This window comes from Pipistrellus hanaki, assembly GCF_964339955.1.
Source record: "Pipistrellus hanaki genome assembly, chromosome: 1".
NCBI lineage: Eukaryota > Metazoa > Chordata > Mammalia > Chiroptera > Vespertilionidae > Pipistrellus > Pipistrellus hanaki.
Genome location: NC_140503.1, coordinates 197221144 through 197243712, shown reverse-complemented (window position 1 = coordinate 197243712; position 22569 = coordinate 197221144). Strand labels below are relative to the sequence as shown.

The 22569-nt window shown below is 39.5% G+C and overlaps 1 protein-coding gene across 1 annotated transcript in view; it reads left to right on the top strand.

Moving 5' to 3' along the window:
• Positions 1-20761, top strand: part of ANAPC4 (anaphase promoting complex subunit 4) — a 32815-nt gene extending 12054 nt beyond the window's left edge. Inside the window, exons 11-29 of the mRNA XM_084890507.1 lie at positions 601-687; positions 1082-1146; positions 1818-1860; positions 1974-2050; positions 3567-3667; positions 3748-3799; positions 5181-5236; positions 8528-8574; positions 9639-9695; positions 10058-10114; positions 12162-12255; positions 16209-16306; positions 16814-16875; positions 16954-16992; positions 17093-17194; positions 17953-18027; positions 18709-18882; positions 19549-19672; positions 20409-20761. Coding sequence (XP_084746633.1) covers positions 601-687; positions 1082-1146; positions 1818-1860; positions 1974-2050; positions 3567-3667; positions 3748-3799; positions 5181-5236; positions 8528-8574; positions 9639-9695; positions 10058-10114; positions 12162-12255; positions 16209-16306; positions 16814-16875; positions 16954-16992; positions 17093-17194; positions 17953-18027; positions 18709-18882; positions 19549-19672; positions 20409-20636 — 1638 coding nt within the window. The 3' untranslated portion in view covers positions 20637-20761. The remainder of the gene's footprint in view (positions 1-600; positions 688-1081; positions 1147-1817; positions 1861-1973; positions 2051-3566; positions 3668-3747; positions 3800-5180; positions 5237-8527; positions 8575-9638; positions 9696-10057; positions 10115-12161; positions 12256-16208; positions 16307-16813; positions 16876-16953; positions 16993-17092; positions 17195-17952; positions 18028-18708; positions 18883-19548; positions 19673-20408) is intronic.
• The last annotated feature ends 1808 nt before the right edge of the window (positions 20762-22569 follow it).

Genomic DNA, 22569 nt, shown 5'->3' with positions numbered 1-22569 from the left:
GCTTGGTCTTGCATGGGTGGTTAGCTGGCTGATCGAGATGTGTTTCAGCTGTGATGCTTTGTGTAGGCTTCACCTTCTCCTCTCAGCGGGCTAGCCAGGCTTGTTCATAAAGTGGTGGCAGAGGCGGAGTGTCAAGAATGCAAGAGGAAGCGTAGAAGGCCAGGCCAGATTTAAGGGCTGGAGACATCCACTCTGTCTGGATAGAGGAGCTATGTGGAATCCCTTTTTTTCTCCCACACTCACTGATTGACTTGATGTCAAAGTTTTTGGGAGATCAAAGTATTTTTAAAGATCCTGTTTGAAAATTGAATAGCAGACCAAACCAGCCTTTGGACAGTTCGTTTATGTAAGGCATACATGTCAGAAGCTGTGGGGTATTTGTTTTACCAGATAAAAACGTAATTTAGGAATGTTTGATAGTTAAGCAATTATCAAATGTTAGCTACAGTCTTTTCCTCTGGCTTAACTGAGTTAAAAGTGATTGAAAGTAAATTCTGGAATTCTTTGAGACAGTGAACAGTAAGAAGCACACATTATTTAGTTAGCATATTGATTTAAATACCTTTTACCATATTGATGTTTCCTTCTTTTTGTTAATAGTATGTTAATTTGTCACTGACGTGTATGTGTGAAGCCTGGGAAGAAATACTGATGCAGATGGATTCTCGTCTCACCAAGTTTGTGCAGGTAATGTGCCTGAGCCTCCTACGCAGTGAAGAATGCTTGGTCCTTATTCACCCTTGTAAGGTACATGAAAAGAATCAGTCTGATTTGAAAAAGGCTAAGATCAGGTTTTCTTTCACATGGTTTGGTTTAACCTCAGGCTGTTTTCTCAAAGAGAAAGGACTGTCTTCCCATTGGCACAGCGTAGGTGAAGACAGGATGGTGAAGTGGGGTAGGTGGGGCTTGGGGGATAAGGACAGCTGTTAGAAAAGCTGATTGGCTGATTCCTAGTAACTGACAGGTACATAATCCATTTAAGGCAAGTTTAAGGAGAAAGAAGGGAGTCATGACGCCTATAATTTTGAATAAATATGCCTACAATTTAAAACATATGTATAATTTTATCCATTTTGTTTAGGAGAAGAACACAACCACATCAGTGCAAGATGAATTCATGCACTTGCTGTTGTGGGGGAAAGCTAGGTAATAAGCTCATGTTTGGTACTTCTGCATTTTCTTCTTTTTTAAAATAATTTTTTATTTAAAAAAATATTCATTGTAAAAATATTTTTAAATTCTGGCACACAAGAACAAAAGATAGTATATATGTTTGCTAGGCTTTACTATGCACATACACATTTTTATGTAAATGTGATAATTTTGTATCTGTATAATTATATATATTATATGTATTTTTAAATATATAAAAATTTAATAATTTTTATATAGCCAAATTAGACTTTTCCTTTAATAGTTTTGCCTTAGCATTATTCTTAAAAAGATTTTTCCCATCTTATGAGTACTCAAAGATTGATTTGTGTTTTCTTCTGCTTTTTTTTTTTTTTTATGGTTTATTTTTTATTTCATTTACATGTCCCAGGTGTGATTTATTTGGTAATATGAGTATTATACCTTCTCCTCACTGCTTTGAAATGCCACTTTAGCATATAGTAACTCCTCATATACACTTCAGTCTGTTTCTGGACTTTATTGCTTCTTTTTACCAGTACAACAGACTCTTGATGTTTGCTGGGATGTTTCTTTTTGTTTATTTTGTTTAAAAATCTTGTTTATTATTTTAAATGTAAAAGGTTTAAGTATTCATTCAGGTTTTGAATAGAGAAGACTTAAAAACACTTTCTTTTTCATTGTAGTGCTGAACTTCAGACCCTCTTAATGAACCAGTTAACCGTGAAGGTGTGTGTGGTTAAAGAGTCTTTGTGTTTCAGTGGCCATGAACAGTCTTAATTTTTTTTACTGACGTATTGTATCTTGCTTGCATATTAAATATATTTTCTTCTCTTAATTAGGGCTTAAAAAAGCTTGGACAGTCTATAGAGTCCTCATATTCCAGTATACAAAAATTGGTCATTAGTCACTTACAGAGGTATGTAGGTTTTGAAGAATTCTTCGGTATTGCATTTGCATGTACTGGGTGTTGGTCTTTCTACAGCCTTATCACCATCCGTCATTCTGTTTTTGAGCCTTTTCTAATGAAAATTATTGCATTGGTATTTGAGGTGAATCTTGGAGTACCTGAGATATAAGTAATCAGTCCTGTAATTCTGCTTATGAACTTGTTTTCCAACATCTTTTCACCGGGTGAGACCCTGGCTGGGCTGTTTCTCTGTCCAACAATGAGGCATATTTTGAATAGGACATAGACCCTTTTTTGAACAGTGAATTTAAGTTTAATGTTTGTATATCATTTTTAAGTGTTCTTTTGCATTTAATACCTTGGAAAGGTGTTGATTAGATACCCTCATTTTACATAAGAAGAAACAAGTTCAGAATGGTCATGGCTGGCTGGCCCAGCATTACCAAATGTCAGAACTGGACCTTCTCCCAGATCCCCAATTCCCTGGTGCTGCCCTCACTGCCTCTCAGTGAATCAGTGGACAGGTGGATGCATGCGCTCAGTGTGTGACTTAAATGGTGATAAATCCCTTGATGCTGAGTCCCCTAACCCTTCCTCACCTTTCCCTTGAGTCCCTGCAAGTACCCTTTGGCCTGGTCTTCTCCAGTCCGCTCTGTGCCCCTCAAACATAAACAAATCTGAATATTTAGGAATGTTCAAGCAAGGTAAACGTTCAAGTAACATGGGCCTGATCATGTTACTCTTGCTTCAAAACTCCCAGTGCCTTCTCATTCCCAAGACCTTTGCATGGTCGTTAGCACTTCTGCCTCTGCTGCACCCACGCTCATGGCCTTCTCAAACTTGACGTTTGTTTCTCCTACCTAATGCTTTCCTGCATCACTTTCTGGAACATTCCCACCCTGCTCTTCACTTGGCACTCTTTAGCTCGTAGCTCAACTATCACTTGTTCAGAGAGGCCTTCCCTTATGCCTTTAGAAGAGGTCTTCCATATAAATAGAAGATTAGTTTCTTGTGTTATACTGCATCGTGTTCGTTTCCTTCAAGGTGTTTATGTAGTTGAACCATGGACTGTCTGTGTGGTAATCACCATCTTCCCCATTAGACTGTTGGTGCCATGGGGACCCTTTCTCTTTCTTTGCCATTATGTTCCCACAGTGTCTAGCACAGTGCCTGTCATAAATAAAATTGGAGCTTAATAAATGCTTGCTGAATGTTAAATACAGAGCTGTTGAATGGATAAGATGATCATATGATTATCTTAAAAGTGCTAGGAGTAACTGTGGAACAGGATTCAATTTTCTTACAAAATTCAGTCATCTTGGTCATGTTCTCATCTCAGCAATTTTGACCAAATGATTCTGCTACAATTTTTAGCAATAATTTTGAGAAATAATTATTTCTCAGAAAAAAATTTAAGTTACTTCCAGTTTTAATTTTTGAATATTCAGTAACGTTCAAGCTAGGTAGTAACTGCCTGCCACCTTGCTGAAGGTAACGCTGCTAATTTATTTCTGCTCCGTTTTAGTGGCTCAGAGTCTTTGTTATACCATCTGAGTGAACTGAAAGGAATGGCTTCATGGAAACAAAAATATGAACCTCTTGGATTAGATGCTGCGGGAATTGAAGGTAGTAATTTCATTTTCCAGCAGAGTGCATTAAACACACGTTGCTTACCTGACAAATGGTATTTGCTTATTTCCTTTTAGATGCTATTACTGCTGTCGGCTCTTTCATCCTCAAGGCAAATGAACTTCTTCAGTAAGTATTGGGGGTACCTGGCATCACTGACTGGGACTATTTCCCCTTTCGCTTACAAATAAGAACTTAGCAAATTGTCATGATTTTCTTAAAACCAGTTGTTTTTTTTTTGTTTTGTTTTTTTAATATATATTTTATTGATTTTTCACAGAGAGGAAGAGAGAGGGACAGAGAGTGAGAAACATTGATGAGAGAGAATCATCAATCAGTTGCCTCTTGCACACCCCCTACTGGGGATGTGCCCGCAACCAAGGTACATGCCCTTGACCGGAATCGAACCCGGGACCCTTCAGTCCGCAGGCCGACACTCTATCCACTGAGCCAAACCGGTTTCGGCTTAAAACCAGTTTTAAAGTTTTTGTGAAAATTATGCCTTGATTAAAACCAGCCAGTAGCACAGTGGTCTCATAACATAAAGCAGTATTGTCCTGTCCCCCTATCCCTACCCCGGCCCTGTCTCTAGGACCTTTTCACTCTCTAAGTGCTGCCATTTTTAGTTCGTCTGTAAGTTACCTCCATATTTGTAAATCGTATTGATTGTTAAAGAACTTTTTTTCTTAAGAAAGGAACTTTTTTTTTTTCCTTTTTGCTGCCAGAGAGTTTTGATCATAGGTGTTACTGGGGATGGAAAGGTTACTGATAATGACCCACCTTTCCAGCACTGTTATGAAACTTAAGGCTTGGGAGGGGTTTTGAGATTGAGAAATGAAAAGTGCAGTATTATTTGCTTAGAGTAATTACCTTATAGGTGTAAGCTTTAAGAGATTTTTTAAAATAATATATATTTAGAAACAGTCTCAACAACATGAAAGTGACTTCCACTTCTAATAGTTCATTTTGGGGGTACATTTGTGTCAAGCACTCGGAAATTCAATTCTTGTGATTCATTACTGTAAGGACAAAAATATTAACTTCCAAAAATAATATTCAGTGATATTGGAGGTGGTGACAGTACAGATTTATAATACTTTTCTGTTGGGGTTCATGTTTTTTCTTTCTGACCATTTTTTTTTTTTAAACAAAGAATAATGCTGTAACAGTTTTTTTTTTGTTGTTGTTTTTTTCTGATTTCTTTTATTTGAAACTTTAGAAAAGGATTTCATGCTTTTACTGAATGCTAGGAGAGACTATTACATTTGTGACAGGATTGTTATAACCAGTTAGAATAGGAGTTATTTTATTTTTGAAAAGAATCAGGATTTGCTCTTTTGAAAGTTTATTTTTAGGGGTATGTGTGTGTGATTGGTAAAATCTATTCTAAAGGCTAACATGTCATCAGATGGGATATAACAGGACAAGAAGGATTATTATATGCCACAGTGAAAAATGTTACATGAACCTATGTAATAATTTCATTTTCGATTTATTTTTATCTCTTTAGAGTTATAGATAGTAGTATGAAAAACTTCAAAGCATTTTTTCGGTGGCTCTATGTGGGTAAGTTAAAGCATTCTTGTCATTTTCACACTTTTGTTTTTAAACTGTAGCAAAATCAATCTAGAATATTTACTTTAGTAAAATTTTAAATACCCATAAAAGTAAAGAGAATAATATAAATGAACCCCTTCACCCTTCACCCAGATTCAGCTGTTTTCAACATATGGCCAGTCTTATTTCTTTATATTAATATATCCATCCACCCCCACGTCCTCTCAGATGTCATGTGTAGCATTGGTTGTCTCTGTCACTCACTGATAATTAACCTTTGTTTAATGTATTTTTTTTAAACCTTATTCAAGGATATGTTCTCTTTTTTTTTTTTAATATACTTTATTGATTTCTTACAGAGAGGAAGAGAGAGAGATAGAGAGTTAGAAACATCAATGAGAGAGAAACATCGATTACCTGCCTCTTGCACAACCCCTACTGGGGATGTGCCCACAACCAAGGTACATGCCCTTGACCGGAATCAAACCTGGGACCTTTCAGTCCCCAGGCCGACGCTCTATCCACTGAGCCAAACCAATTTCGGCAAGGATATGTTTTTATTGATTTTTAGAGAGAGAGAGAGAAAGGAAGGGAAGAAGAGAGGGAAAGTGGGGGGGGGGGGGAGAGAGAAACATTGGTGTGAGAGAGAAACATCAGTCAGTTGCCTCTCATATGCACTCTGACTGGAGATCAAACCCACAACCTGGGAATGTGCCTTGACTGGGCATCAAATCTATGACCTTTTTATGCACAGGATGATGCTCCAGCCCACTGAGCAATACCAGCCAGGGCTAAGTACCCCCCACCCCCTTTTTTTTAAACCTTGTTTAACCTCTTAGGCTAAAATAGCATTTTTTAGCCCAGCCATCATGGCTCAGTAGTTGAGCATTGACGTATGAACCATGAGTTCATGGTTGATTCCCAGCAGGGTACATGCCCAGGTTTCAGGCTCAATCCCCAGGAGGGGGTGTGCAGGAAGCAGCCAATCAATGATTCTCTCTCATCATTGATGTTTCTCTCTCCCTTTCTCTGTGAAATCAATAAAAAGATACTAAAAAATTTTTTTTGAATCCTGTTATGTATTAGGCATTGTTAGGTGTTAGAATTAATATATATAGAGAAAAGAAAGACACAGCATCTGCCCCTGAGTAGCTTATCTCCTGTTTTATACTTTGGTTTTCTGTCTCTAGATCTATGCAGTCCATATGGTAGCCACTAGCCACTTGTGGCTATTTGAATTAGTTGAAGCTATGTAAAATTTTATGTTCAGTTCCTTCGTTATGCTAGACACATTTGAAGTGCTCAGAAGCCATGTGGTTAGGGGCTACTGTGTTGGACAGCACAGCCTAGAACATTTCCATCGTCATTTCCACTGGACAGTGATGCTGTAGCTAAATAGAATGCAGACACTTGTGGCCCTTTTTTAAAAATCTCCACACAATCTTTGTATTTGTAGGTAATTAACAGATACTTATTAACTTGATATTAAAAGCTTTAATGTTCACTTTACAGTGTGTGCATATTTTATTGATGCCCATTTGTACTGTTATTTCTGTGACCTCTCTTAAAACCTTTGGAATAATCCAGCATACATTTTCCTCCAACATATGCAAAATTTAGTTATAAATAGAATTTATCCCCTATTCGTTAACAGCTGCGCAAACCTTCAATTCTGATATCTGAAAACAAACTTCATACTTGTCAGCCTAATATAATTGCTTTTGATAAAATAATGCGGTCTACAGATGTTGACATTAATAATCTTTAGATTTTTTTCAAAAATGTACCAACGCTAGCCAGAATGGGGAGCCAGAGTGTTTCTCAGGCCAGCCTGTTGTTTGATCAGAGTTAGAAATAAGTTTTCTCTTACAGAAGTAGCACTTTGGTTTTACTTAAAATTTTTGGAGTAATTCAGGCAGCTTACATTCTTTTAAAAAAATATATTTTATTGATGTTTTACAGAGAGGAAGGGAGAGGGACAGAGCTAGAAATATTGATGAGAGAGGAACATCCATCAGCTGCCTCCTGCACTCCCACCACTGGCGATGTGCCCGCAACCAAGGTACATGCCCTTGACCCGAATCGAATCTGGGACCTTTCAGTCTGCAGGCCGACGCTCTATCCACTGAGCCAAACCGGTTTCGGCAAGGCAGCTTACATTCTTATTGCATGTCCCCACGGTAACAAGAAGCGGGATTAGAAGAGGCGTGAACTGCCACTCAGTCAGGCCTTCTAGTGAGAGCAGGACGCTGTGGGAAGCACACTGGTCCGGGCACTGGGGCCTCATGGGAACCTGGCTCTGCCACCTTAGCTCTAACGTTGGCTTGCTCTTGTGTAAAATGTCACCCTCATGAAAGCAGGGTCTTCTTTTATACGTGCTGTCCCCAGCACCTGTGCTACGCTTAATATGTAATTTTGGGAAGGATAAATGAATGAATGAGAATGGCTGGCTTTACCAATAGAAGTTTGAATTAAAAATACTTTTAAAATCTGTATTTGCAGAAGTATGTCCAACATGCCTTTTCCTGACCAAACACAAGGGGCACATTCCAGCACTGCTGAAGCACAGGCAACAGGCTTCATGACTTAGGGGCACGTCACACAGAAAGCACAGTGTTGATGGCGATAGCCACAGATACCAGAGTCTGTGTAAATAGACGTAAATACACACACACGGGTTGTTGTGCAAACTTCTTGACGTAGTGAATAAGCCCACGGGAAAGAAACATGCCCGTGGTATTCTAAGGCTTTGGAGGAAAGGATTCCTTGCAGATCTGAGGAGAAGAAACGTCACCGGGGTAGAAGGAGGAATCCTAGCGAAAGCAGTCTTAGCACAGGCAGCAGTTATATTTGTTTGTCTGGAATGGTGGTGGGTTGGGTTGAAGGAACAAATGAAAAGTAAGAGTTTAGGATGATTAGCCTAACCGCTGGGAATCTAGAAAAATAAACCAAATTTAAATTCTTGACCCTTTAGGATTTAAAAAAAAAAAATGTATTAAACTTACCGGGGTGACATGGGTTAATAAGATTATATTAAGTTTCCAGGGTACAGTTTAACACTGCATCATCTGTCTATTGCCTTGTGTCTTCACTACCCACAGCCAAGTCTTCCTTCACCATATTTGACCCCCTTTCCTTTCCTGTAGTTTTTAGAAGAAAATACGTTTTTCTGGGTGAAAAGAGGATGTTGAAAATTGAGAATTTGGTCCAGTGAAACACATTAGTCTTGGAAGAGCATCTATAATTAAAATTATGTTTGTAGTTTTTCTTTAAAGGTAATTTTTAAATTTATATTTTCAGCAATGTTGAGAATGACAGAAGACCACGTGATTCCCGAGCTGAATAAGGTAGTAATAACAGTATATTTCTCTCATGTGTTACTTATGCCCTGGTGGAGCTCAGCTTTGCTGGCTGTCTTGGTATTGTTATTATACCAAGTTATTAGTTAATAGGCTGTTCGGCTATAGAAATGAGACAGATCTTAGTAAGCCTTTTGTTTTTTGTCTCACAAATACCTTTAGCATGGCTAATCTTATGAGATTTAACATTCTTAAAGTACATTTTTATTTTCCTTGGAAATCTGGTACTTAGATATTCATACTTAATTTCTTTTGACTATAAGGATTGTGACAAATAGCAGTGCAGTCTCTTTCCAGGAAGATCCTACAGTTTAGGTCAGAGTTCCCAATGGTGCAGCTCACTCCTCCTCACCCCTGCCCAAACTGTCTGAATAGATTAGGTAATTTTGAGCCTGAAAAAACATAGAGCAGTAAAATTAGCCTCGGTGGAATAAATGAATAAGGGGTTGCAGCTCAACACAAAGTAGATCTTTGTGCTGTGGGTGGGGCCGGGACTAGTAAATCGGGAAAGTTCACAGTAGCTGTGCTAAGACATCACTCTTACCTTTATATTGGGAGATAAAATATGTTCATTGTTGGGGGGACCTGGATGGGTACTTTTTGTGGGCTGAAGAACCTGCATAAGGTAAAGGAAGGGGCGTTGCGAGAAGCAGGGGCCAGTGCGGAAGCACGTAGTGCTGTGGAGTGCAGCCTTCATGGCTCAGGGGTTGGTGATTTACCTGGGCTTACAGTCCCTGCTCCCACAGGAGGGCCTGCACTGGGCCTGGCACAGGCCTAGCATGATAAACAACCTTGACCATGAGGAGCTCTGGGGCTATTGGAGTCACTGATTGGAAAACGGGGTAAAGTCTTTAATTACATGCTTCTCAGAACCCCGGGATTTCATATGTTCAGAGTTACATAATCTGGGTTTCTATTGCTATTTCCTCAATGGGACTTTATTTGTCCAATAGCTTTTAATAGATAGTAAAAAAGTCACATTTGTTATTACACATTTCTTTTACTGGGAAGCTTTCTTTTATCTTGATGTGTTCAATTTTCTTTTTTGATAGATGACTCAAAAAGATATCACCTTTGTTGCTGAATTTCTTACTGAACATTTCAATGAGGTAGGAGATTGGTATTTCTGTAATGCTGGTTTTTCTTCTTAATAATTGCAGTAGAGCTGGGTAATGGTAAGAAGTGGTCAAATTCAGTCCAGTTTCATTGAAGGTCCTTAGCAGGTATGCTTTTTAAAACATTGAGTAATTAATGGCAATATTTATGTATTTCACATATAGCCTGTAAGTTGAACTTTTGTTTGTATATGTGTCTTACAGTCCATGAAAGAAAAAAGTAACTGCTATAACAGCTCTCTTAACAAAGTTTTTGGTTTAAATATAAGATGTGTGTGTGTGTGTGTGTGTGTGTGTGTGTGTGTGTGTGAGAGAGAGAGTTGAGTTGTTAATTAAACTGTACTTATCCTTTCTAGGCTCCAGACCTTTATAATCGAAAAGGAAAGTACTTTAATGTTGAAAAAGTTGGTCAGGTATGGACTTTGGATTTAATTTAGTTTTATTTTGTTTTTAAATTTTAAAAACTAATTTTTAAACATTAGCTGTGTTCGTCTTTATTATCCAAAGTTTATGGAATGTAATATAAGGCCAGTTACAGAGTAACCCTGCCCTTTTAGTGAAATAACTAAAGAGTAGCAGTTTTTAAACTTTTTGGTCTCAGAACCCTTTTACATTGTTAAAATGATTGAGGACCCTAAATAGCTTTTTTTTTAAAAAAATATATTTTATTGATTTTTTACAGAGAGGAAGAGAGAGGGATAGCGAGTTAGAAACATCGACCAGCTGCCTCTTGCACACCCCCTACTGGAGATGTGCCCACAACCAAGGTACATGCCCTTGACCGGAATTGAAATTGGGACCTTTCAGTCTGTAGGCTGATGCTCTATCTACTGAGCAAACCAGTTTCGGCATAAATAACTTTTTTGTGGGGTATATCTGTAAATGGTAAATGTTATTAGGAATTAGAAATGAAACAAAATATTTCTTGATTCATTAAAAAATAAGCATTGTTATTAAAAATAACAGTTCCATTACATGTTAATATAAGTAATTTCAATGAAAAACAACTATAGTTTATAAAATATAACTTAGTAGATAGTGGCATTGTTTTATAATTCTGCAAGTCTCTGATGTCTGGCTCAGTAGAAGACAGCTACGTTATCATATCTGTTTCTGCATTTAATCTGCTGTGATACATTGATTTGGTTAAGGTATTTAAAGAATACCTGGCTTCATACAGGTGTGTGTTTGGAAAGGGAGAGGTATGTTAATAGCGATTCAGATAATGGTGGGTATTCTCTGATACGCACCAAATCCTGACAAGTGATAGTATGTTAAAGGTTAGTTTCAGTGTGGAATCTAAATTGCATCAGTGGACTTTGCGTACTCTAATGCACTACAGGTCCATTCATCTGCCTGGCACTTTGAATAGGTCTGTCCCCCAGGCGTGATTTTGTAATGTCATGTGTTGCCATGAGGAAAATACCGGCTCACTGAGTTCCATATGCCGACACCTTTCTTCATGCAGAATGCCGGAGTCGGGTTTCATTACTGTCACCTCTGGTCTCGTCGGTCTTTAAGTCTCGTGAAGCTGTCAGTTTCACAGTGACAGATACAGGATTTTCAGAATTTTAATTTTGGCATAAATGTTTAAACTTTACCATTGGCAACCAATACTGGCAGTTGTTTTGCTTAAAGTGACAGCCTCACTTTCTTCATTTTCAAGAAAATATCTGCCAAGTACCCAAGAACGGATAATCATAGTGTTTTTCGCCAATCATTCCTTCATATAAAAACGGAATTCCATTTACTGCAGGAGAGTGCCTGGCGACGTCACAGCCGGGGCATCCAGTGCTCTCCCTGTTGGTGCCAGTCGAAGTGCCTTACAGATGCTTCCTGGTTCTGTCACACAGGATATTCCACGGTTAGGCTATAATAACATTGATAATTTCAATAGCTTCATCAGAGATAGTGAAACTGAGCATGTGGCAAAGAGGGATACAGCGGCGGCCATAAGGTTTGGCGCTGCGGCTTGACGCTTGGTGACGGCGCCAGCGGTTCTGACCATCAGAGCAGATGTCGTTCCAGTGACAGGGCACACAGCACCGTGGCATCACCATGAACACCGCCCTGAACTCACAAGTCCCTGAAAGCGCCCGTGGGCTTCAGGTCGAGCACTGCTGCCACAGAGTGGATTGCCAGTTGATAACTTTTTTCAAATTAATTTATAGACTTACATGTATAAGCTTAAAATATGCTTCATGAAAATAGAACTCAAAATTAAAAATTCAATGTATGGCCTATACGTTCATAGCATTCTAATCTCTTAGTAGTTAGCAGTTTCTTCAGTTGCTAGGTACTTAGCAGATTTTGAGCTCCTCACTTAGAATAACAGCAGGGCACTTTCCAAGAGGACTTGACAGTAAAACAGACTTATTACGTAGAAGAACGTTATCTGTAAGCAATTTGAGGCCTGATTTGCTTGGTTTCCTACATACATCTTAAATTCTGCGTTTGTAGTACTTGAAAGATGAAGATGATGACCTGGTGTCACCCCCTAACACAGAAGGAAACCAGTGGTATGACTTCCTGCAGAACAGCAGCCACCTGAAAGGTATTTCATGGGCCCAGGAGGTGTTGGCCAGCGCATTTATTTATTGGAGACCAGTGCACCCACTGTCAGTTTTCCTGAGCCCTTGCTGAGTTCTTACCTAACTTCTTTAGATTTATCTTCTGTGCCCATTTTATTTGAATAGAAAAAAGGTAAAAAAAAACAAACAAACAAAAACACAAAAAACCCCAAAGTGTATGACATTACCATGTTCAAAAACAGTTACCAGGTAACTGTTTAGTAAGATTGCTTACTCTGAAGTATGATGTTGTCTGTATGGCACCTTATAAAAAATAGGATATTGCGAAGAAAACTAAAGAGCCTGCTAGTCAGAGTAGTCTGCTTGCCGGTTCCAGTTGGCTGACTCCTAACAGCAGGACCCATCCGCGGATTCTCCTGAGGTTGCAGCTTTCCTGTTCCTTGTTTTGCCTTCCATTTTCTAGGTTAGTCTGCAAACTCATTAGTTAATAGAACCAAATATCAACAGTGCAACTATTGAAATTTCTTTTGAGAGCCAAATTTTTAAACTTAAACTTCTTCTAATGCCACTTCTTCAAAATAGACTCGCCCAGGCTGTGGTATTTTATGGAAGAACCACACTCAAGGGGCTAAAGAGCCGCATGTGGCTCGCGAGCTGCAGTTTGCAAACCACTGTTCTAGGATTTAAAATGTTGGTGTGGTAAAAAAACAACAAAACAAAACTGATTAGAGAAGGCCCAACAGTCACCTGATATAGCTGATTGGAAATAACAGCTATAAAAACTTTCCCTACCCAGCATTATTAGGGATGCAACACAAAATAGCAGCCATTCTACATGTCAGAATGTCACCATTTTAGATGAGAATATTTGTAAAGTATTCTTCGCTTTCTGAAAGAGTAATCTGACCAGTTTAGCTATTTCTTAGATGCTTATGGTGATAGCCACATACGTGTATTACCTCCTGCAGTCCTCAGAAGAACCTGTGGGAAGGTCCTTGTTATCCTCATTTTACTGATGAGGAAACTGAAGGTTAGAGAAGGCCCAAGCTCATACAAGCCAGTAAGTGATGGAGCTGGGATTCTGCTAACTACAGATGAGATTTTAGCTGGACTCAGATGTAATCTCTGCCACTTGGATCTGGTTGTTGCTTATCTGAATGAATGAGGGAGTGGGGGAGAGTGGAAAGGAATTCTCTGAGGCCTAGAACTTTGTTTATTGCTCTTTATTTTATTTTATTTTATTTTATTTTATTAAATTATTATCTGTGTACATATTTTAACATTGCCCCCCCCCCCATACATACCCTTCCTCCCCAGAGTTTTGTGTCCATTGGTTGTACTTATATGCATGTATACAAGTCCTTCGGTTGATGTATTATCTCCCCCAGATCTCCCTCCCCTCCCCTCTGTAATTTGACAGTCTGCTTGTTGCTTTACTGTTTCTATATCTATCTTTTGGTTCATCAGTTTATAATGTTCTTTATTATCCATAAATGAGTGAGGTCATGTGGTGTTTCTCTTTCATTGATTGGCTTATTTCACTCAGCATGATGTTCTCCAATTCCATCCAGGTTGCTGCAAATGATGAGAATTCCTTCTTTTTTATGGCAGCATAGTATTCCATTGTGTAGATGTACCATAGTTTTTGGATCCAATCATCTGCTGACGGGCACCTAGGCTGTTTCCAGATTCTAGCTATTGTAGATTGTGCTGCTATGAACATAGGGGTGCATATATCCTTTCTGATTGGTGTTTCTAGTTTCTTGGGATATATTCCTAGGAGTGGGATTACTGGGTCAAATGGGAGTTCCATTTTCAGTTTTTTGAGGAAACTACACACTGTTCTCCACAGTGGTTGCACCAGTCTGCATTCCCACCAGCAGTGCACGAGGGTTCCTTTTTCTCCCGCAACCTCGCCAACACTTGTTGTTTGTTGATTTGTTGATGTTGGCCATTCTGACAGGTGTGAGATGGTACCACATTGTTGTTTTGATTTGCATCTTTCGGATAATTAGTGACTTTGAGCCTGTTTTCATGTGCCTTTTGGCCTTCCTTCTGTCTTCTTTTGAAAATATTCTATTTAGGTCCATTGCCCATTTTTTAATTGGATCATTCATCTTCCTTTTATTTAGTTGTATAAGCTGTTTGTAGATGTTGGAGATTAAACCTTTATCAGTGGTAACATTTGCAAATATGTTCTCCCACACAGTGGGCTTTCTTGTTGTTTTGTTGATGGTTTCTTTTGCTGTAAAAAAGCTTTTTATTTTGATGTAGTCCCATTTGTTTATTCTCTTTAGCTTCCATTGCCCTAGGGGCAGTATCAGTGAAGAAGTTCTTTTGGCATATGTCTGAGATTTTGCTGCCTGTGGATGCTTCTAGTATTTTTATGGTTTCCCATCTTGTGTTTAAGTCCTGTATCCATTTTGAGTTTATTTTTGTGTATGGTATAAGTTGGTGATCTAGTGTCATTCTTTTGCATGTATCTGTCCAATTTTCCCAACACCATTTATTGAAGAGACTGTCTTGATTCCATTGTATATTCGTGCCTCCTTTGTCAAATATTAATTGAGCATAGTGATTTGGGTTGATATCTGGGTTCTTGATTCTATTCCATTGATCTATATGTCTGTTCTTGTGCCAGTATCAGGCTGTTTTGAGATATTGCTCTTTAGTTTTAACCCTAGGAGTCCATTCTTTTTCAGGGCAACAAGTACTGGATGGGGCAAAAGTAGGTTTACAATTGTTCATGTGGAAAATAATACAGTAATTAATAAAATAATGCAAGAATGAATTCTGTTTCGCATACTCACAACCAACAAAGCTCATCTGACACCACAATTGGAGGGTTTTTTCCTCATGAGACCAAATGGGTGTCCTACAATTTAATCCTGACCCCAGCTACGTGAGTTAGCACTGGACACCTCAGCTTAGAGGCTCAGCTGCATAGACTGCCCCCACTTCTGACTCCACCTGCAAGTGTTGGGACCCCACGTGACCCACGTTTCTGTCTCACTTGGCTACAAAGTTGCAGGTTCCCAGAACTCCCCTTCTTCAAGTTGGATAATTTGCTAACATGGCTCACAAAATTCAGAGAAAGCCCATGACCACTGGTTTATTACAAAGGAACATCCGGCTAGAAATGATGCTCGGGCATGGCGTCGGCAAGGGCTCCACCTCCCAGAACCTCCAGGTGCTCACCTCCCCGAGCCTCTGAGCTCTGTGGTCCAGAGGTTTCATGGAGCTTTCGTTATGCAGCCGTGGCCATTGCTGGCATTGACCACTGGTGATGGAACTTAACTCCAGCTTCTCTCCCCTTCCCAGTTGTTGGGGGTTGGGGCTGAAAGTTCCAAACTTCTGACCAGGGCTCAGTCTTTTTTTTTTTTTTTTTTTGTAATCTGTAAAATGGAGAACATGATGCTTACTCCGTACAAGGATTGTAAGCAATAGAAATAACAGCTATTTAATGAACCTAGCCTAGTTGGTGTGAGAAAATACTAAATTAGATATTACTTTCTATTGAAAAAGTAGCCTTTTTACAAGTAAAGAGCTTATTTTCATAGTACTCGTCTCCTGTTTCTGTTCTTAGTATCATAATCTTCCAAAAACAGCACCGGACTCCTGTTGTCACTCCACTGTGGCTAAGAAGAGAGAAGAATAAACTTGGTTTCATTGTATATGTCTTACGGTTCCCAGTCTTCTCAGAGCCAACAGAAAGGCCCTGTGGATTTTGGTGGGAGAAGTAGCATGTGGAGTAACAGGCTGCTCGGGCTCGGCCTGGAGTCAGTGGGGCTGTGTCTAAGCGGGGGTGCTGAATGGCAGGGGTGTTTTCAGGGATGGTGTGTGAAGGGGTAACGAAGTGGCCGGGGAGAATCCCTCCCTCGCATAAGCTGTATGGGCTGGCTCTAATAACAGAATACTTCCTTCTGATCATCTGGTCTAACCTAGCTTTGTTTGTTTGTTTTTTCTTTGAAACCAGAAAGCCCTCTGCTGTTTCCCTATTATCCTCGAAAATCATTGCATTTTGTGAAAAGGCGGATGGAGAACATTATTGATCAATGTTTGCAAAAGCCAGCGGTAAGTTCGAAACTCATGCCTTTGTGTAGGCGCGAGAACATCTGCAGTGTGTGGCTCATTTATGTTAATGATCATAGTTACTAAGGTGAACCATAGAACATGCTTTTGACTAACAAAACTGGCAGGTTTATATGGTTCCCCCTAATATGGTTCCCCTTCGAGTTTCTTACGTATATTAAAAATAAAAAGATGAAAGTGTTGGCATCTTTCGTATTTGGTATAAATGTTCTTAGTTTGGAGCTGTTGTGTCTCCTGTTTACTCCCGAAGGGTGGGTGGCTGACACTGTGAGACTATAGGGGTGGTTCTTAGGGTGCTACCTGCTTATCGCCAAGGCCCTCGTCAGCTCAGAATTGTGTCTCTCTCTCCCTGTCATGACTGTCATTAAAGTTTCTTGTGCAAAAGGTTTGATGATATAGGTGATTTTTTTTACTTAACCAATGCTGGTCATTTACTTTCTGTACAGTATTTTTCTGCTCTAATGATATTTTAAACATTATTTTATTTAGGATGTAATTGGAAAATCAATGAATCAAGCAATCTGTATCCCATTATATAAAGATACTAGAAGGTAATTCTATTTGCCTTTTGGGTGGTATAATTCAGCAGCCAATTTAAAATTTTATTAATTTTTCCCCTTTTGTTTTAGTGAGGACTCGACACGTAGATTGTTCAAATTTCCTTTTCTGTAAGTGTGTGTTTTTCCCTTATCATGTGAACAACACCGTTTTGTTCTGTGCATTGAAAACTGCCTGCCATGTTTGACATTAAATGTTTTTTTTCTTTAGGTGGAATAATAAGACTTCAAATCTACATTATCTTCTTTTTACTATTTTAGAAGATTCAATTTATAAAATGTGCATCTTAAGGAGACATACTGATATTTCCCAGTAAGTGTTTGTCTGAAGTTTGAATCAGAAGAGATAAGATTTTATTCTTAATCATAAAACATACAGTTCCTCTTTTTTACACCTCAGGCTTTGACTTCTCCCTGAACTGTTCGCAGTCTTAGTTTTCATGTCACTAGATAGACGATAGGGCCAGATTAGAAAGCTACCAATCCCTTCTGATTCTAGAGTATCTGATTTTGTATTGGTGTAGAGCAGTTACATGGAGGATGTTTTTTAGGCTTAGGAAAAATCAAGAGTAGAACACTCAGGATTACGTCTTATCAACTTGCAGAAGTTCAAAACTGCATTATGGGGTCCTTATAGAAAGGCCTTTTACCTGCCTTTCATTCAACAATGCCTTTCTCACTGCTTTTGAGAATCCATCAGGAAAGTTCTGAAAGGTAGATCAGATTCAGAATGCCATTAGTATCTGAAAAGGGTTTAAATCTGAATTTCCAGGACATATTTTGAGACCAAGATATGAAATCTTTTGGTTGTTCCAGATGTCCTTAATTGTGTAAGGTACCCAGCTACTTTGGTGACCATAAGATTGTAAGTCAAGTTGTAATTTTGATGTGGGTTTATCTCTCTAGGTGTTTAAATTAGTTACTAGTGTTCTAGAGTGAGTATGTGGGTCTGGGATTCGGGGTTTAGGTAGATACACTAACACTGATTGATTGTTCTTTCAAGCATTTAGATTATTGGCTATCCAGGTTGTTCCACATAGTCTCTTTTCCCCCCCCTCTTCTTTCTTCAAGATCTGTAAGCAATGGACTAATTGCTGTTAAATTTGGGAGCTTCACATATGCCACAACTGAGAAAGTGAGGAGAAGGTAAATCTTAAATTCTGTTTGGATAATGCAAAATCTCGTGAGACCTGGGACACCCTTCCCCTCCCTCGTGCCATGGGACTGCCCTGAGCCCCAGAGCCCTGCCCCACTGGACAGTCCAGAGTCCTGGAGTGCTGCCCCAATGCCCCACTTCTGTGCTGCATGCAGCGGCCACTGGGCCCCGCCCCCACGGTGCACATGTGGGGCCATGGAAACCCCGCAGAAGCCTTGTGAAGCGGCTATTGGGACCCCTGTGCCCCCATGGGGCTGCAGGAAACCCTGTGGAACCCATGTGGAGCAGCTGCCAGCCCTGTCGCCGCTGCCTAGTCCCTTCTGTGACAGTGTAACGGCATGAAGGTCAATTTGCATATTACCTCTTTATTATATAGGATATGTTTTGTCATGTGAATTATAGGAATATGGTTAGACTCAGATAAGTGATATATACCTATAAGGCTTCCCTCGCTTACAACACAAGGGAGGGATTGCCACATACTGTATACTTGCAGATGAAGTGTGATTTTAGTGCAAACTAATGATACATATTTCAAATGTTATTGTATAGAATGTCACTTGGTTTTTTTATCGTCAGGTTGTTTTGCTTGGTACAAGTATATTATGCATCCAATATTGTTTTTGTAGTTACGATCATCTTTCATGTAACAAAACTTATTTCTCTTCTAGCACCTACAGTTGTTTAGATGCACAGTTTTATGATGATGAAACTGTGACAGTTGTTCTTAAGGACACTGTGGGACGCGAAGGAAGAGACAGACTCTTGGTCCAGTTGCCATTGTCTTCAGTGTATAACTGTGAAGATTCTTCAGAATATCAGTTCACTGGGAATTACTCTACAAGGTAACTAATTCATCAGTAAGTTCCTCTTTCTGATATGATGGTTAAGATGTTTTTAATGTATGTCATATATTCCAGTCCTTTATGCATGCCAGATAACAGTTAACCAGAGATAATCAGTCAGTCAGTCATATTTTTTATTTTAAAAATACTGGCTTTAACAGCTCTTTTGTTCCTTTGCTTTACTAGTAAATCAGTAGGTATATCCTGGAACAAGGTTGGTATTATTTGGGGTGGAGAATGGGACTTCTGTGAGTTCTTCAAGGGAAGTGTTAACCCCAGTTTGTAGTAGAATTAATTACCCTAGATTGCTTTTAGGGCTTCCCTTCCCGACGTAGGGCCTCAGTAGCCACATGGAGAGGACATGGCCATTCCCAATACATGGCTTTGACTGAGGTTTAAGTAAGCAGGTCCTTTCTCTAACTTAAAAATGTGTTAATTTGTTTTCCTCCGAAGAGAATAAAAACCTTACTAAGAAGATATTTTGCTTATTTGTAATTGTAGTATTTTTGTAGACTATAGCACCCAGGGTTTTTATACAGAGGTTGGGTAGAATTATATCGGTGGAAATATTGGTAGAAATCGAGCCCATGGTTGATCCTGACAACCCCTGGGACACCAGGAGCAGATCCCATTTTCACTCCCGGGCGGGTTTTTCCTGCTCTCTAGGCTGGATGAACAGTGTGGCGCTATCCCTACGCGTACCCTGCATTTCGAGAAGCATTGGCGATTACTGGAGAGTATGAAAGCGCAGTATGTTGCGGGGAATGGTTTTCGAAAGGTGTCCTGTGTGGTAAGTGTTTGCAGATTGCTTCCTAAGAGTTACAGGAGAGGGCGACTGGATCCACATGGTCCTTTCAGGGCAAACTTTTTGTGATGAATTGCTTCTGTTAATGAAGAGCTTGTTAGTCACCTTAGCTATTTAGTTCTCTTATTCTGAGAAAGCTTACTAAGTAATCAGTAACAATTCTAGATTTTAATTATGAAATTGTTACTATTGCATGTGGAGATTCTTTTATGTAAAATGGAAGCTTCAGTTTAGTGATTTTGTTGAACACTGATGGGAAAATAGCCCTATGTAATAAAACCCTAGTATGCAAATCAAGCAAAGGGAGGGACGATTGGTTGCTATGACGCGTGCTGACCACCACGGGGCAAACACTCAACACAGGAGCTGCCCCCTGGTGGTCAGTGCGCTCCCACAGGGGGAGCACTGCTTAGCCAGAAGCCGGGCTCATGGCTGGTGAGGGCAGCGGCAGTGGTGCGAGCCTCTCCCACCTCCACGGCAATGCTGAGGATCCCTCCGGGGATGTCCCACTGCCTGCTTAGGTCCGCTCCCTGCAGGGTCCTGGACTGCGAGAGGGCATAGGCCAGGCTGAGGGACCCCTCCCCTACTCACCCCCAGTGCATGAATGTCGTGTACTGGGCCTCTAATTTTCCTATAAAACCTGATTTCTAATTCCTTATATATAATATATTAGTTAAGCCATTACATTTTAAAAGTCTGTATTTGGCCTTTTTTTATTCAGTTAAGCTCAAATCTCCGTCATGTGAGAGTGTTTGAAATGGACATTGATGACGAATGGGAGCTGGATGAGTCTTCAGACGACGATGAAGAGGGCAGCAATAAGCCTATAAAAATCAAGGACGAAGTGTTGTCCGAATCCGACACAGAGAGCCAAGTAGCTGGTGCTGCTGCTTCAACTCCAGATATAGTCATCAAAGTGGAAAAGCTGGACCCGGAGCTGGACTCCTAGTCAAGGTGCCATCGTTTTATGTGTTCCCATCATGTCAGAAAGGACATAGGGGATGGGCTCAAATGTCTTGAACCACTTAATTCTCTTTGTGTAACAAAGAAATAAACAGCAATTTTTTTTATTCATTTCACTTCATCTTCTCTTAATGGTATAGTCACTGTGATAGACTTTTTTTTTGTTGCAATTCCTTTATGTTTACTGTGGGCTGAACTAGTGCTTAAAGGAAACACAAATTGTGAAGAAAAAGGTAGGTATTAGAAATCATTCCTATACCAGGAAAAAATTACAATTAAGTAGTCATTCACTGGAAGTTTATTATTTCTTTCTTTTTAAAAAAAAAAAAATATATATTTTATTGATTTTTTACAGAGAGGAAAAGAGGGGGATAGAGAGCTAGAAATGTCGATGAGAGAGAAACATCGACCAGCTGCCTCTTGCACACCCCCTATCGGGGATGTGCCCGCAACCAAGGTACATGCCCTTGACCGGAATCGAACCCGGGACCTTTCAGTCCGCAGACCGACGCTCTACCACTGAGCCAAACCGGTTTCGGCTGGAAGTTTATTATTTCTATTTAAATTCTTTATTGCTCAAAAATAAAGAATTTAAACTTACTTTAAACTTTAAAGTATTACATATGTCTTCTTTTCCCCCATTGACTTCTCCCCGGCCACTCCCCCCCTCCCACTCATGCCCTCACCTTCCTGGTGTCTGAGTTAGGCTTATATGCATGCATACAAGTCCTTTGGTTGATCTCTCCTTCTTACCCCCATTCTCCCCTACCTTCCCTCAGAGGTTTGATGGTCTTTTTGATGCTTCTGTGTCTCTGGATTTATTATTGTTCATCAGTTTATGTTGTTCATTATATTCCACAAATGAGTGAGATCATGTGATATTTATCTTTCTCTGACTGGCTTAATTTGGTTAGCATAATGCTTTCCAGTTCCATCCATGCTGTTGTAAATGGTAAGAATTCATTATTTTTAACAGCAGTGTAGTATTCCATTTTGTAGATGTACCACAGTTTTTTAAATTCACTCATCTGCTGATGGGCACTTATGCTGTTTCCAAATCTTAACTGTTATAAATTATACTGCTATGCACATAGGGTTGCATATGCACTTTCTGATTGGTGTTTCTGTTTTCTTGGGATATATTCCTAGAAGTGGGGTAATGGGGTCAAATGAGAGTTCCATTTTTAATTTTTTGAGGAAACTCCATACTGTTGTTCTCCACAGTGGCCGGACCAGTCTGCATTCCCACCAGCAGTGCACGAGGGTTTCTTTTTCTCTAAATTCTCGCCAGCACTTGTCTTTTGTTGATTTGTTGATGATAGCCATTCTGACAGGTGTGAGATGGTACCTCATTGTTGTTTTGATTTGCATCTCTTGGATAATTAGTAACTTTGAGCATCTTGGCCTTCTATATGTCCCCTTTTGAAAAGTATCTATATACTTAGGTCCTTGCCCATTTTTTGATTGGATTGTTTATCTTCCTTTTGTTAAGTTGTATGAGTTTCCTATAAATTTTGAAGATTAAACACTTATCAAATATAACATTGGCAAATACGTTCTCCCATGCAGTGGGCTCTCTTGTTGTTGTTGTTGTTTTGTTTTTTTTTTTTTTTTTATTAATATATTTTATTGATTTTTTACAGAGAGGAAGGGAGAGAGATAGAGAGCTAGAAACGTCGATGAGAGAGAAACATCGACCAGCTGCCTCTTGCACACCCCCTACCGGGGATGTGCCCGCAACCAATGTACATGCCCCTGACCAGAATCGAACCTGGGACCTTTCATTCCGCAGACCGACGCTCTACCACTGAGCCAAACCGGTTTCGGCTCTCTTGTTGTTTTGTTGATGGTTTCTTTTGCTGTGTAGAAGCTTTTTATTTTTATTTTATTTTTAAAAAATATTTTTTATTGCCGGGACC